At 43.5% G+C, this 16,854-nt stretch overlaps 1 protein-coding gene across 3 annotated transcripts in view; it reads left to right on the plus strand.

Moving 5' to 3' along the window:
* KIZ (kizuna centrosomal protein) overlaps positions 1-13,717 on the plus strand; it is a 257,345-nt gene extending 243,628 nt beyond the window's left edge. For all 3 annotated transcript variants that reach the window (XM_089686530.1, XM_089686531.1, XM_089686533.1), the window contains 2 exons: positions 3,450-3,529; positions 12,714-13,717. In XM_089686530.1, coding sequence (XP_089542656.1) covers positions 3,450-3,529; positions 12,714-12,817 — 184 coding nt within the window. In that variant the 3' untranslated portion in view covers positions 12,818-13,717. The remainder of the gene's footprint in view (positions 1-3,449; positions 3,530-12,713) is intronic.
* The last annotated feature ends 3,137 nt before the right edge of the window (positions 13,718-16,854 follow it).

Below are 16,854 nucleotides of genomic sequence, written 5' to 3' on the forward strand. Positions count from 1 at the left end.
TCAGGCACGAGAAGGCCTGGCTTGCAGTCTCCACTTTAATGCATCATAAAGGTGTTCTACCGGGTTAAGGTCTGGACTGTGTGCAGACCAGTCAAGTTCCTCCACCCCATACTCGCTCATCCATGTCTTTATGGACCTGAACCTTGCTTTGTGCACTGGTGTGCAGTCATGTTGGAACAAGAAGGGGCCATCCCCAAACTGTTCCCACAAAGTTGGGAGCATGAAATTGTCCAAAATGTCTTGGTATGCTAACGCCTTAAGAGTTCCCTGAAAAACAGCCCCACACCATAATCCCCCCTCCACCAAACTTTACACTTGGCACAATGCAGTCAGGCAGGTACCGTTCTCCTGGCAATCGCCAAACCCAAACACGTCCATCAGTTTGCCAGACAGAAAAGCTTGATTTGTCACTCCAGAGAACACGTCTCCACTGCTCTAGAGTCCATTGGCAGTGTGCTTAACACCACTGCATCCAACGCTTTGCTCTGCACTTGGTGATGTAAGGCTTGGATGCAGCTGCTCGGCCATGGAGACCCATTCCATGAAGCTCTCTACACACTGTTATTGTGCTAATCTGAAGGCCACACAAAGTTTGAAGGTCTTTAGCTATTGACTCTGCAGACAGTTAGCGACTTCTGTGCGCCTCAGCATGTGCTGACCCTGTTCTGTCATCTTAAGTGGCCTACCACTCCCTGGCTGAGTTGCTGTTCCCAGTTGCTACCACTTTGTTTTAATACCACTAACAGTTGACCGTGGAATATTTAGTAGCAAGGAAATTTCACAGACAGACTTATTGCACAGGTGGCAACCTATCACAGTAGCTCCTCAGAGCGACCAATTCTTTCACAAATGTTTTTAGAAGCAGTCTGCTTGCCTAGGTGCTTGATTTTATATATCTGTAGCCATGGAGGTTATTGGATCACCTGAATCCAATGATTTGAAAGGGTGTCCCAAATCTTTTGGCAATATAGTGTACCTTTTATAGGCATTGTATCATTAGAATATTTTTTTTTTGAGAACTTCCTTAGCTTCCATAACAAAAGAAAATTGTGTATGTAGAATTGACATCATTAAATCCAACTTTCGCATTGTGAGAGAAACCTTGTGAACCAGTTCAGATAATTGTGTTCCAGAAAGCAAGTACTATGTATTCAAAAAAGGGCTATTTGCCGGATATACAATAGAAGCAACAAACAAAAACATATACAGGTTTTCAAGGATGTTACAACTACTCACTTTTATTCCAATAAAGAGTTTTATGTATTTTTGATTGTTAATAACTGGTAATAGTAAAATAACTCATACGTTCCCCCTCTCCTGTGTAAAAATAAATGAATAAAAAAATAAAAAATCCAATTTCTACATACCTTCTCCACACTCCATCGGCAATCCTCCTTAAGCAAAATTGTATTCACTAACAGTGAAGTAACCTGCACCTCCTGAAACTATTCCAATCAGTAAATCACAGTGTAGGTTTATTTGGTATCTGCTTACCTGAGTCTGTTTAAGCACAGTCAACATTCTTAATCACCAGTGAAGGGGGATAGTGTTTTGCCCCCAAAACACACTTTCTTTATTCAATCAATTTTATTACTAAATTACCTTGGACTCTTGGCTGTCTGTTTTGATGTTCTCCTAGATTGTAAGCTCCAAGGAGCAGGGCCCTCCTATCCCTCTTGTATTGAACTGTATTGTTGCTGTATTGTCTCCCGTTATATTGTAAAGCGCTGAGCAAACTGTTGGCGCTATATAAATCCTGTATAATAATATTAATGCTCTCATTGGAGTATATGTATGTGGCTCATTTCCTGGGAGCCCAGCCTGAAATTTAGGTTCCATTCACACTTGTCGGACTCCAAAGTCGTATGATACCAAATAAACCTGCACTGTGATTTACTGATTGGAATAGTTTCGGGGGGCAGGTTACCTTGTATATGACTTTGGCTTTCATTAATGATAATGGACAACTGTTGCATGCATAACATTCGTGTGCAAATTTCATACGAGTTTTGAGGGTTTGCATTGCAGTCTTTGGAACTCAGGTTGCATAAAAGTCATATCAAAGTAGTGCATGAACTACTTTGAAGTCACAGCAACTTTAAAGTGTTTCTAAAGCCTTAAGGTTTTTCACCTTAATGCATTATATGCATCAAGGTGAAAAACCTTCTGTGCTGCAGGATACCCCCCAACCCCCCTTATACTTACCTGAGCCCAATCCGATCCAGCGATGTGCACAAGAGCAGTGGCTCTTGCCGCTGTCTTCGTCCTCCCCTGGGTAGACTGATAGCCGCATTGGCTCTCATTGCTGTCAATCAAATGCTGCCCCGAGCCAGCGGAGGGCGCCCACTTTGTGTCAGTGGACACAGACAGGGTGGCATGGGAGCAAGCCCACAAGCCTGAAAGCAGCTTTCCATAGGGTCACCTGCTGAAGAGGAGGAGCCTGGAGTGCCGACAGGGGACCCCAAAAGAAAAACTTGTCTTTCTACTTTAGTGTCCAAAGTCATATGACAAGTTGCACAAGTGTGAATGGAGTTTAGCATGCCTCCAGGGGGCATACTATCATGCAGGCTGGGCAGTACTGAGTGGTGCTCACATGTCATGTGCCCACTCTGGACCCCAATTCCCATTCCACCACTGCCAGAGGAAGAACAACATACTACCAAAAATGTCACTGGACCAGCTACAAAACTGCGTAAAAAAGGTATTTATATGGGTTTTCTTTTAAAATACCTGGGGGCAGGCAGACAAAGAGGCTAAATCCTGGAGTTCAATTTTATTAAATCATGTAATAATATTTTAGGATTTGGGCCTCAAGCCTGTAGCTGTAATTTTAAAAGAGCCATGAGCTTGTTTTACCCTTTGATTGCCATGTTATGTTATTTTATATAATTTGCCTCTCAATACTTAAAATATTATATAATTCATTTTTAATATTCAAAACAAACTCCATCCATCCATGTCTCCATGGTGTGGCCATCTTGCATAAGTACAAATGACTCTCGTATCATTTACTTCCTGAAATCCATATGCCCTTAGCTCAGGCATGCAGGCAGGCGGGTGTGTTTAGCTGAGAAAACCCCTCCTCCCCTCCTAAAGACTCCTGGGATGTATGACATCATTTGCCTAGGCATGGAAACCAGGAAGTAACTGAATAAAGGTAAAGAAGTTTAAAACAAGTAAATATGATATACTTTTCTATCTAATATACTTTTCCATGGTTGCAGAAAAGAAAATCTCATAATCTATGGTGACCCTTAGGCTTTAGTGTTTATCGCCAGCTTTTTAAAAATATTTAACATGATTATCAAATGTGATAATATCACTGTGTGAGGATTGGTGTCTGTGAATTATTCCTTTACAAGTAGGCACCAATTATGGGTATTGGAGCCAGTAGAGAGCTCTGGAACCTGGTCACTCTGTCTTAACTTTCTCTATATTTTTCATTACAGAAGAGAAAACATGACTACTGTCCCGGAACCTATGACACACATGATGTCAAATAAAGATGGAGCCAAAATCAAGTCTAAAGGTAATTATTTTTAACTTGGGTAACACAAATGTTAAATGTTTTAGTTTTTTTTTATTGTGTTTCTTGCTTTACAACCAATATCAGAATTCATGCCACTTAGAATAATAGCACAGATATATAAAAGGAAATTATGTGGCGCTATTAACCTGTTCCTTAATTCCTAGTTTGTGTTTAAATGCCTTGTGTTAACACAGCATAGTAAAGGCAAAGAAAAAAAGGATTTTTCATTTTCCTGGCGTTGAATATTTGTCCCTGAATTTCATTCTACCAGCTTTTCAGCTCATACCTTTGCTGTCTGCGGATTTAAAATAGTTCCCTAAACACAATTACTATCAAACGTCTATCATCGGTCTCCAACGGTAGTAACATTTCATGTTACCCTGACCTAATTGTAAGGGATGCGGTTCCTTTGCTACGAGCTGAGCCTTATTCTTTGTAATCTCAGTGGGATAATAGTGCAGCTATTTGAGTGACATGCTCCCATGTATTGTATTCTGCAGTTCCCTGGTTATTTTCCAATTCATACAAGTGTGACCTTACAACAACACTATCATTTTGCCTTCACAAGGTAATTCTCTGCTTGTCTCCATGATAAGATGCCGCTGCAAAAAAAAAAAAAAAAAAAAATCTTATATGATATCATTTTCTCAGGTTTTAAGGTGTAAAATAAACAGGACCATCTGATCATATTTACACAGAATCAAAAAGTTGTTAAAAAAGTAAAATTACTATTATTACAATGGTTGCCTTAAAGTGATTGTAAAGCCTTATTTTTTATTAAAATAACAAGCATATTTTGCTTACCTGCTCTGTGCAATGGTTTTGCACAGAGTGGCCGTGATCCACTTCTTCTGGGGTTCCCTGCCAGAGCTCCTGGCTTCCCCTCCCCCACTGAGTGATTACCATAGGAAGCCACTTCCTATGGGGGCATTTGTGCGTGCCCGATCCCTAGCTGGGGTATTTGCGTCTATTCAGAGGTCAGCGCAACCCTGCTCCCCACTCTCTGCTCACAGGTTTTGTATGACAGCAGCAGAGGCCAATGGTTCTCACTGGCAGGGATGTGGATAAGGGGGTACCACCAGTCCTGCTGTACAGGGCCCAGGCCAGCAGGGGGGTTCAGGCCAGCAGGGACTGCCCAGGCTGCTTGGTGAATCAGATGTGGGCAGGGAGGGTGACCAGCATGGCGGGTGGAACTGATCCCCTGTATGGCTCTCTCTGCAGCAGCTGAAAGCTGCCTTCCTCTCCCTCCTGTTGGCTTTCAGTTGCTGCAGAGAGAGCCATACAGGGCATTGGTTCCAGTAATCGCCCTCCCGCCACACCCATCACCCTCCCTGTGCACCATACATTTCCCTCGACTGCCCAGACCCCCCTGTGTGCCCCCACCCCTACAGTGCTGCCAGCTTCTCTCCTCTCCAGCTGCAAGCACGCATTAGGATCCTTCAGGATGGAGAGTGAGGGAAGGGACCGGTGCATGTCACATTTACCAACCCCTTTCATTCCTAAATGAACACAATGAGTGATCGGTACTGATCACTCACTGTGTTCATTCGTGACTGACTGAAGCATAGTAAACTTTTTTTTTGGGGGGGGCTGTCAGGTTGGCTGTATAGGTCCCCGTGGTTTCTAACAACAGCCCTGCTCACTGGTCTCAGCCAGATGGTGGAACAGGGGAGATGAGCTATTGCAGACATGCACGGTGCTGGATCGAGATCCGGCTCGGGTAAGTATTTTGGCGGCTGCAATGGAGCTACTCTTAAAAAGGTTTTTTACCTTAATGCAGTGAATTTGTTAAGGGAAAAAAAAACTTTTACCTTTACAACCACATTAAGGCTAGGTTTACACTTGCAGCAATGTGTCACTGATATGCCACCTCCTTGCTGCCTGTTTTAACCCTGTAAATACTGCACTGCAACCACGTGCATTATATGGCAGTTGTGGCGCAGCCCCATACGCTTGAGCAGATTACGTTTGGTCAGCAGGACAAACAGCGGGACATGTGTAGATCTCCATCTGCCTGCTTTTGCAGCTTAAGTTGGGGGGTGGGGGCAATATAAATGCTGTATATCTCAACTGCTTGATTTAATTGCAGCCCTCCCTAGAATGCAGCTGCTGGAAGGCCACGATACTAAAAAACACAGTGCAACATTTGGCAGCCTTTTTTTTTTTTTTTTGTTTCCCTTAATTTTAATAAGATGTCACAAGGTGCGATGAATGCAATACAGCAGATTGCGCTGCACTGCAAAAAAAAAAAAGAATTGCATACCTTATCTTTTCTCAGCGCATGCCACTACATTGGAGTTGTGTGTACTGAGCCTATTGCAAACAAGGCAAATTATCTAGCATTGGGACTGCGCTGGGCAAGGCCAGTCCTAACAGCTGCTGTGAAAGGGCCTTTAGCCTGATTTCAGAGCCATTGTTGAGTCGCGATATCAGCCATACAGGTTATAGTCTATTCACTTTGCAAGTGAAATTTCACTTTGCATATTTGTTTTCACATGATCAGATGATGGAACACCTTGTTCGCTTTGCAGGAGAACTTTCCCCAGAGCTTAATGAACAGCCTATTTTTCTTTAATAAATTCAGTGCCGTCTTTAATATTGATTGGACCCTGGGCAAACATTTTCTTTATTCTTCATTCTTCATTTCATTACTGCTCACTGATTGGTTGCTAGAAGTTACTGCACATCATTACCGCTCACCCATTAGTTGCTGAGGCTAGGGGGGTAGCTTATGCTCAGTGGCAATGGTGATGTTGGGGTTGTAAATGGGATGAGTGGCAGTGCTGGGGGGATGGGATGAGTAGCAGAGCTGGGGAGGGTGGGATTAGGGGCAATTCTGGGGGGTTGATGGAATCAGTGTCAGTGCTTGGGGGGGGAATGGGATGAGTGGCAGTGCTGGGGGAGGGGGGATGGGATCAGTGGTAGCGCTTGGGGGGATGGAATCAGCAACACTCACTTGCTGTCATCTGCCAGTTACTGTCCACTCAGTTCCCCCTGCCTGTATGGGAGAGGGGGGGGGGATGAGAGAGAGAGGGAATTAGAGATCGAGAAAGCGGGGTGAGGGAGAGAGGAGGAATGAGGAAGATGGGGGGAAAGAGGGGTGAGACAGAGGGGGAGAGAGAGAGGTGCAAGGGTGAGTGAGGGTGTGAAAAGGGGGGGGGGTGAGAGGGAGCAGGGGGTGAGAGAGAGAGGTGGGTGAGAAAGAGAGAGAGGGGGTGAGGGGGGGAGAGGGGTGTGAGAGAGAGAGGGGTGGGGGGTGAGAGAGAGGGGGGAGAATGGTGAGAGAGGTGGGGAGTGAGAGGGGAGGAGGAGGGGGGAGAGGGGATTAGAGAGAGGGGTGGTGAGAGAGAGGTGGCGGGAGAAGTTGAGGAGAGGGGGGTGAGAGAGAGAGAATGGTGAGAGAGAGAGGTGGGGGGGAGAGGGTTGTGAGAGAGGGGTTGGGGGGAGAGGGTTGTGAGAGAGGGGTTGGGGGGAGAGGGTTATGAGAGAGAGAGAGAGAGAGAGAGGGGGGGTGGGGGTGAGAGAGAGAGAACGGTGTGAGAGAGAGGTGGGGGGGAGAGGGGTGTGAGAGAGAGACCCCTAGCCCTGTCTGCAGTTCCTCCTGTGCCTCCATGTCCCAGTCCCTGTCTCCCAGTAGGTGTGTGTGTTTCTTGGTACCTGACAGCTGCAGGCTGTGTCCATTCTCATTCTGAGTGATCTGCTCATTCCTCTGCTCTGTGGTCCCTGGCTATCTACGCTCCGCCCGTCCTTGCCCTCCAGGCCCCTGGTCAGCCTGTCCTCCAGTTGTTGGAGCCGAGAGCCAGAAGGTTAGAAAAATCCATGCTCTGGGAGGCACGCCGTTGGGGATGCTGCGCCCGCTGCTGCTCGGTGTCAGTGGAAGTCTTCCCACTCCCAAAGGGCTCAAGGGCTAGCTGCTTTGGGCCCCACAACAACGACTGGGCCTGGGGCAGCTGCCCCTTTTGTTAAAGACGGCCCTGAATAAATCATCCCTATAGACTTGCATTGAGAAGGAGCAATAAAGCACAGTCATTGTGTAGCACTGCAAATCAGGAAGCAGAACATATATCATTTCATGGCCATATTAATACATAATGTGTAAAGAGCAATTATGTCTGCTTTCATGTATGTGTGTAAATATTGACTATGTATAAAAAGTTTTTAGAAACACACATTAACATTTTTAACTCATATTAAAGAAACTAATTAAAGCATAATTGAAATTTAATTTTAAATGAGCTAAATACATTCCCTGTGCATCAATACAAAAGACTTACAGCAGCAGTCTATCTGCAGGGGCCCATCACACCCCCTTCTGAGTCTGAGCTATAGCACTTCAGTCAGCAAAACCTATGCTTCCTTCTGATTGGAAGGATTTAACTCTGACTCAGCAGGGGGTGTGTCTGGCTTCTGCAGAGAGACCACTGCATCCATACAGAGAGGAAGGGTCATACCCAGCAGCATGCTGGCAGGGGACAGGCTTTTACTGTTGGGTTGTGACTGATATCAAAATAAAATTAACACATTTTGCACCTGGAAGGTAATTTGTGGATTTAAACTGCAGTTTCAGTTGATCTTTAAATCATTCTAGTCTCTCTTGGATATATAGCATATAAGGGCTCGTTCACATGGGTGTAGTACAGTGTACACCCCTTCAAGGGCCATTTTTGTGTTCCCTGCATCTCCGTACAGGCAGTCCCATTCATGTCAATTGGAATGTAGCTGCTGCATGGACACAGCCAGTGCTCCCAATCTGACATCCGTGTGGGTGCAATGCCCCGAACGCAGGCAGTGTGCATTGGGGGCTGGACACCCACTGTGGCGTCCTAATTGACATGAATGGGTACACCTATGCATCCCCTTGCAGGCAAACACTGCCCTTACTCTGGTGTACGCTGTAGTACGTTCGTGTAAAGTAGGCCTAAAGCTTTGAAAAAAACAATATAATACCTTTTTAATGTAAAAACAATAGTCATCTTATTATAAGCACAAATTATTGAACTTTGTACATGCTTTAATGTCATTGTTATATATGAAATGTGTTGGGCAGCACAGTGGCGAAATGGTTAGCAATTCAGTACTAGGGTTGTTGGTTTGAATCCCAACCACAGCACCACCTGCCTAGAGTTTGCATGCTCTCCCTGTGCTTGCATGGGTTTCCTCTGGGTACTCGGGTTTTCTCCCACACTCCAAAGACATGCTGGTAGGTTAATTGGTTCCTGTCTAAATCAGCCCTAGTATGTGTGTGAATGTATGTACGTTAGGGACGTTAGATTGTACACCCCTTGAGGGTTAGGGACTGATGTGAAGGTACACTATATATGTTTAGTGTGTGTGTATGTATGTGTAAAGCGCTGCGTAAATTGATGGTGCTATATAAGTACCTGTAATAAATAAATAAATCCTTAACATTAAAAATGTTAATGAATGTATGAGGATGGAAGATAATTGAGATAAACTGTTTTTTGCAAGAAGAAACATATTCCTTCACAAATATGACTCCAGGCAGCCTCTTTTCAGCTTCTGTAAGCCTATAATCCCCGAAAACCAAAAACATTTGGATGTATTTAGTCAGAAGCCTAGATAGCAAGGGCACACATAGAGTGAATATCCCAGCTTCTACACAGGCTGGCAAACGTGCGCACATTTTGGGCACAGGAAGGAATGAAGAATCTGGATGATTAGCGTAATCTGGTGTCTGTTGACCCAGAGGAGAAAGAATAGATTCAGATGACAGATGGCGATGTGAATACACTTGTTATCAAATATATTTTTTTGATGAATATCATTTGCTTTTTGTAATTTTGTGAGTGAAAAAAAGCATGGTGTGGCATATTGGGATGTACTTGGATTGGATGGGGAAGGGGGTTGGTAATTCAGGCATGAAGGGGAAGGACAAAGTAAATAGATATTTTACAGTAAGTGGAACGTGTCCTCAAAGGTTAGTGTTCTGTATAGTAATAAAGGATAATATACAGTAATTTTTTAGCGTTCATTCATTGGGTGTTGCATGTTTAGTAGGAAGGGAAAACAGTCAATAAACATTAAACTGGAAGGTTACATTAGCACACTAAAGGAGTTACTGTTAAAGTAAATTCACAACCAAAACACTTGTTTTTTGGGGTTTTTTTTAGTTTTGGATAGAATTGAAAGCAAGAACACCTGTCAGATTTTTTTTGCTCCAGAACAACCGTCTCAAATAGGCACTGGGATGATTTTACTGATATTCATTGAATAGATTGTTGGCAATAAGCAGTAAATGGTAAAAATATGGTAATGCTAGAGGAACCCATAGATGGTTTGAATCTCGGCCAATTCAGCAAGGACCGGCTGAGATTCGAACCATCTATGGTTAGGCAGTTTGCACCCAAATTGATTGTTGACTTGGGTACAACCAGTTGTTGGATTTGTCATGCAGTTATTGCCAGCGTCTATAGGCGCTAGCAATAATCACTGTGTCCTTGAGAAAACACAATAGATCCACAGGAGGGATTCCTCCTTCAGCACTCACTGTGTTGATAGGTGAATCAAGCAATTTTCTTTCCTGCAACTCTTGGTTGCAGGAAAGAAAATCGCATCAGTTTTAGAGCATGGGGCGTGGGAAAATCTGGCAAGCTTTAGGGCGTGGGACCTTGCAGGCATTATATGCTATACAGTAACGTAGCTGAGCAGTGAGTGCAACCACATTTAAAAAAGTACAGCCAAAGCTTGTTTGGCTGTACTTTTCCTGTGGTTCACAGGACTGCAATTCTTTCTGCACCCCTGTGACCTGTTTTCAGCTGACAGTGGGCATTGGCTGACATTACAGAGGAAGTCCAGGCTGGGGAAAGATCATGACCATATGGTCTGGCACCTGGCTCAGCCTCTCAGGGAGCCTCTGAGAGCCTGATCCTGCCTCTACCGACCCCTACACTGTTCTGCGCCACAGGCGCAAAACAGACAGTGGTGACTGAGTCACCACTCTCTTCTCAGAGTGACTGGGAGAACTGAGCGATCAGCGGTGTTTGATCACTCAGTTCTTAGACCTAGAGCCAGTGGGTACAGATGTAGCATTGGATTGATGCTGCATTCACCTAGGCAAGTATGATTTTGAAAAAAAAACAAAAACGTACAACTCTTTCAAGGAGAGGAGCAGATGAAAGAGTTTGATCTGTAGAGGGAGGAGCAGGAAATTAGATTACTTTTAAGATGGATAGAGAAGAAATGAGGAGCGGGGCTGTGAGTATGGAGGACAGATGCAGAGCAGGTGCCAGTTTATTGATATACAGTTGTGTCCAAAATTATTCAACCCCCAATGCTGTAAAGGGGTTTAGGGACTATAGTGTACATTTGGAATTGTATTCAGAATCAAATCCTACAAGGACGTTGTAACTACCCAAATGCAACTAAAATGACATCAATTGTTTATGTAATACAGTAGTAAATGGTTCTTATGTGGTTTCTTCATTGCCACAATTATTCAACCCCTTAAAGACTACCACTCTGAAGAACAGAGGTTCATACAGGTGCTTTCCATCAGGTATTGAAAACACCTGTGGATGTCACCGAGCAGCAATCAAGCATAATAAGCACCAATTAGGCAGCTTTAAAATGACTGTGATACTCAGCTCCTTCTAGACATTTACTGGTGTGGTTACAAACATGGTGAAGGCAAGAGAATGGTCCAGGAAGACAAGAGAAGAGGTGATTTCTCTTCACAGGAAGGGCAATGGCTATAAGAAGATTGCAAAGATGTTAAACATACCAAGAGACACCTTAGGAAGCATCATTCGCAAATTCAAGGCAAAGGGCACTGTTGAAACGCTACCTGGTCGTGGCAGAAAGAAGATGCTGACTTCGACTGCTGTGCGCTACCTGAAGCGTAGAGTGGAGAGAAGTCCCCGTGTGACTGCTGAGGAACTGAGAAAAGATTTGTCAGATGTGGGTACAGAAGTTTCAGCCCAGACAATAAGACGCACACTGCGTAATGAAGGCCTCCGTGCCAGAACTCCCAGGCGTACCCCCTTGCTGTCTCCAAAGAATAAGAAGAGTCGACTGCAGTATGCCAAAAGCCATGTGGACAAACCACAAAAGTTGTGGGATAGTGTTCTGTGGACTGATGAAACAAAATTAGAACTGTTTGGGCCCATGGATCAACGCTATGTTTGGAGGAGGAAGAACAAGGCCTATGATGAAAAGAACACCTTGCCTACTGTGAAGCATGGTGGAGGGTCAATCATGCTTTGGGGCTGTTTTGCTTCTGCAGGTACAGGGAAGCTTCAGCGTGTGCAAGGTACCATGAATTCTCTTCAGTACCAGGAGATATTGGATGGAAACGTGATGCAGTCCGTCACACACCTGAGGCTTGGGAGACGTTGGACCTTTCAACAGGACAATGATCCCAAGCATACCTCCAAGTCCACTAGAGCATGGTTGCAGAGGAAAGGCTGGAACATTTTGGAGTGGCCATCGCAGTCACCAGACTTAAATCCGATTGAGAACCTCTGGTGGGACTTAAAGAAAGCAGTTGCAGTGCGCAAGCCTAAGAATGTGACTGAACTGGAGGCCTTTGCCCATGAAGAATGGGCGAAGATACCCGTAGATCGCTGCAAGACACTTGTGTCAAGCTATGCTTCACGTTTAAAAGCTGTTATAACTGTAAAAGGATGCTGTACTAAGTACTAAGATTGAATGTCACTTGGGGGTTGAATAAAACTGATAATGCTGTGAGCACAGAAAAGACATTTGTGGTTATTTCATTATAACTGTTATGTTATATTTGTCTGACCTACAAGTGCCTCTTTAATGTAAATGTAAGCAAGATGACTGAATGATCAAAAGCAATGTCAAACTGGCCAAAACACTCAATTTCAGTGGGGGTTGAATAATTTTGGACACAACTGTAGGTGTGTGCTAATCTGGTGAATAGCTGGTAGCCCTTCTAGTTGTGGCAGGCTGCACCTTTCCTGGTATGGGGGTGGTTATGGAAATTAAGTAATGATGGGGGAGGTAGTCCCAATTTATGTTGGGGGATGACATATGGAGACCAGAGCTTAGAATGAGAGAAGAGGAGGGGGGAATCATAGGAGAAGAGTTGGCCTGCCATCTTGTGAGTGGATGAAGGAGTACCAAGAGGAGAGACTGAGTGCGTGTTTTTTGGTAGAACTCAAAGGATATGTTCTTTTCATTTCTTTGTTTATTTTTATAGCATTTTGGGGTGAATCTGAAGACAGCAGCTCAGATATTGAAGCCATGTTGAGACCACAAACCCAAAACGCTGATGCTGATGATTTTGATGACTTCTTTGACTAGAACACAAGAACATTGGCTAACATTTCAAACAAAAGACTGGAACTTTCATACAGATGGATTAAACTTGCATGTCATTGGTCTCAGAATATATTTAATGAACATGTATTATTATAAATACAAAAATGGCTGCCTTAATATTACGTAGGTATTGTATTAATATTCATTCAAATATATCAGAATTCTAACCAATGGTTTTGTATACTGTCAGAATAAAGCTACACTTTGATGGGCCTCAACATAATTCAGGATTGTAATATATCTATTACACATGCAAACACAACAACAATGCGCAATTCATGAGAATTAAATCTGTTCCCAACTAATATACATATCATGGTGAAGTATCTGTTTTTCGTATTTATAGAAGGTGCTAAAATATAATTTAAAAACGGTACTTTTATTTGATTACACAGTACTTGTTTTATATGAAAAGATCTGTGGTTATGTGGAATATGAGTAACACAGGCCATAAATGATGCGATTTTCTTGCTGCAACAAGAAAAAGGCTTGATTCTCCCAACAACAGTGCTATATGCCCTACTGTCATATGTTACATACCCCAGAGTCCCATACTGTGCATTCTGGACTACGGAACGTAATCCTGATGACTGTTTATAGTAAAAGTGCAGCAGTCAGGAGAGTGTGATATACTGTACATGCAGCTGCCGTTGGTTGCCCGCCAAGGTCCGGACTTCCTTGTGGTCCACGCTGGTTTCGGCGCCATTTTCAGAACTCTATACTGCTGACAGCTGCATTTCTGCTCATCCTGAATGACTAGGACCCATTAACATCGCTTGCTGACTTACGGTTTACCAAAGGAATTCTTTTACCATGCCTTGTTACTTCTTATGTTTGTGAGTAGTTTTTACACCTTTTGTTACCAATAAATTATTAACCCTCTACACAGATTGGCGCCCCCTTCTGTCTAATTTTGACATAGAGTACAGCATATAGGTCAGGAATATATAATGTAAGCCTCAGTGTAAAGAATGCAGTGGTCAGGATTATATAACGTATAGCCCAGGATACTGAGTGTAGTGTTTAAGAGTCTGCAATATATGACACAAAATACAGATTGCAGTGGTGAAGATTATGCAGTGTACAGTGTGCACAATGCATAGTCCTGACCAGCATGCTTGGTGTGCTGTAATATGTATGGTGAGTTTAGCTTGTATACATATAGACACACTTGCAGAATAATATAACACAGCATGCAGTATTTCCCAAATTCCTGCTGTTCAACATTTAATACAGTCTTTTAGTCCTACCTCTCTCCTTTCCTGTCCTAGGGCACGTCATCTATTTTGGCATTATCACTGGCAGATGGCTGCCGTGTTCTCCAGCCAGCATCCAACAAGAATACTGTTTTCTCTAAATTGTACTCTGGGGACCATAGAAACAGACACCTGCTTTATGGTTTACACCACCATGTTTTCCTTAGTAGGCGATAAGTGTCTTGTGCGAGCATATTCAATTACTTCCTGGTTTCCAGGCCTAGGCAAATGATGTCATACATCCCAGGAGCCTTCAGGAAGGGGGGATGGACTTTGTCAGCTAAGCACACCCTCCTGCCGGCATGCCTGAGCTAAGGGTAGATCGTTTCCAGGAAATAAATGCTACATGAACCTTCTGCCCTTACTGAATATGGCCACCGCCAGCAAAGCTAGAGGGTGTTTTTCAAAGTGATTTCTCAATAAAATTAAAGTATGAAGACATGGATGGATGGGTGAGTTTGTTTTGAATATTAAAAATAAATTAAAATAAAGTTTTTGATTTGTGGTGCTCAGGTGCAGTGCCAGTGCCAGGAAAATAAAGTGCAATTGTGCACAAATTTACGCAAGTGCTATACAGGCCATCCTCTTGTTTCTTCTGCTAGGAATGTCTGATGTTCATACATCAGTACTGTGTACAAGTACCCTTACTAAGCTGTGGGGAAAATTAGTGCAACTGCACAGTGAACAGTCTACTTGCCTTATATTAAATCCACCCGTGTGTGTATATATATGTGTGTGTATATATATATATATATATATATATATATATATATATATATATATATATAATTAAAAAAAAACATTTTTAAATGTCTAATATAAACAGTGTATAATGCATACAGTACTGTGCAGAACTTTTAGACAGGTCTGAAAAATTGCTGTAAATTGGGAATATTTTCAGAAATAGAAATGTTATGCTACATTCACACCTAAGTGTCATGGTTTCAAGCATTTGTTCAAGTGTTTTTGGAGCAGAATTGCACATTTTTGCAGCTTATGTCAGGCGTCTTTTCAGGCATTTTTCAAATAAAGAGTGTGGAATGCTGCTGAAAAAGGGGTAGAGAGCTGCTGTTTGAACAGAAAACGGGCAAAAAAACGCTCGAAAAAAGCTCATCTCGCACTATTCAGGTGTTTCCATTGAAGTCTAGGAGGACAAAAAATGCTCTATTCTGCCTGAAAAGTAGCTCATGTACTTTTTTGAGCTACATGCATTTTGCTACAGTGCTAATGACATTGGCTGTATGTTTGAGGTTGTTGTCCTGCTGCAGAATAAATTTGGGGCAATCACACCCCTCCCTAGTGGTATGGAATGATGGATAAGTATCTATCTACTTTCTATATATTGAGGACACCATTGATCAGCAAGTGTTGAGGACCGAAGACGCAGTGGTCGGCCAAACAATGCAGCAGATGAAAGACACATGCTTACTTCCCTTCAGCACAGCTGTCCCACCTGCACATGAAAAATCATACAATAAAATATTTACATATTCCTATGCGGAAGAAGCTCTCACTGACCTCTGTACCCAAAAGCACTACAGAGCAATTAATTTTTAAAGTCAACTTAATTTGACCTGGTATTCTATTTGAGTCCCTGTACGGCTGAGCTTAGGCTGGAGGAGGAAGAGGCAGCACAAGGAGCTAGTGCTCATGTGTTAAGCTGTGCTGTGCTGCAATGCTCATGTGTTAAAGTAGAATGAAAGCCAAAACCTTTTTTTTCCTGGGGCTAATCATGTCAGCTGAATTGACCCCATAGGAAAATCTGCTATTCAAATAAAAGGAGGGATTCTCCTTACTATAGTGTTCCTTTTTTTTTCCTTGCTCCAGGACAACTATCCGGCTGTTCAAGATAACTGTAAGACTGAAGACTCCCTACCTTCCTGCCTGGTTTAGCCTCTCCAGGTAGAGGACTTTTTGGCCAGAGGTAAATCCTCCAATGCAGGAGTGCCCTGGTGCCTGGGCTTGCTGTTTCTTGCCTAATTGGTGCAATTCAGTGGTCCTCGGTGAACAGTAAGTGCAGTCCCCCTTTCCGGTATATATATGCTTTCCCCTTCCTGATGGCTTGCGGGGGTTCCAGTTCTCAGGGAGTGCTTCCCCCTGCTGTACCCTTCAATATCATGGCCGCAGAGGCACTGTGGGTGAACTGGTGTTGCGATAGTAACTGAACGCTGAAGATCTACAGGTCAGTTTATGGAGGAAGTTTTGCTTATGACTGTTGATTTTTCAATCTAGTAGGTTGAAACTACTATGAACTCTGGTACTTGAAGGTGAAGCATTAAGATCAGATGACTTCAGGTAGAGAAGGCTGGATGGTAGTGTAATGCGCAGTGGTGCTGACTAGAGTGCTGAGGAATGGAGGAAAGGATCAGAAGTGAGGAAAACCCAGGACCAAGTCTAGACATTCTTTGTCAGCTTCTTCTAGATGCTGTTCTTCCTCAGGGCAAGCTGGGGACATCATCTAGATTCCTCCAGGAGGGAACGTTTCCTTCAGCATGATGTCTTTCAAAATCCTCCAGGCATACCTCTCCAAAGCCAGCTGTATGCACCTGCTGGGCATGTGTTCCCCCATCATGCCGATGAAATGGGTATGTGAGGGGTGTTTTAAGGAGGTAGCCTGAGACAAGTTGTGGAATCCCAGCAAGTCAAAGATTACATTCATCGGGCAGGGGTGGAAGGCCTTAAAGAGGTCTCTGTGAAGGCACCAAGTTCAAAGGGGCCAAGAACATCAGCTGACTCACAAAATGTTTTATCGTCCCCAGGTCA

This window comes from Staurois parvus, unplaced genomic scaffold (assembly GCF_062004578.1).
Source record: "Staurois parvus isolate SC_StPar_1 unplaced genomic scaffold, SC_StPar_1.0 ptg000401l, whole genome shotgun sequence".
Taxonomy (NCBI): domain Eukaryota; kingdom Metazoa; phylum Chordata; class Amphibia; order Anura; family Ranidae; genus Staurois; species Staurois parvus.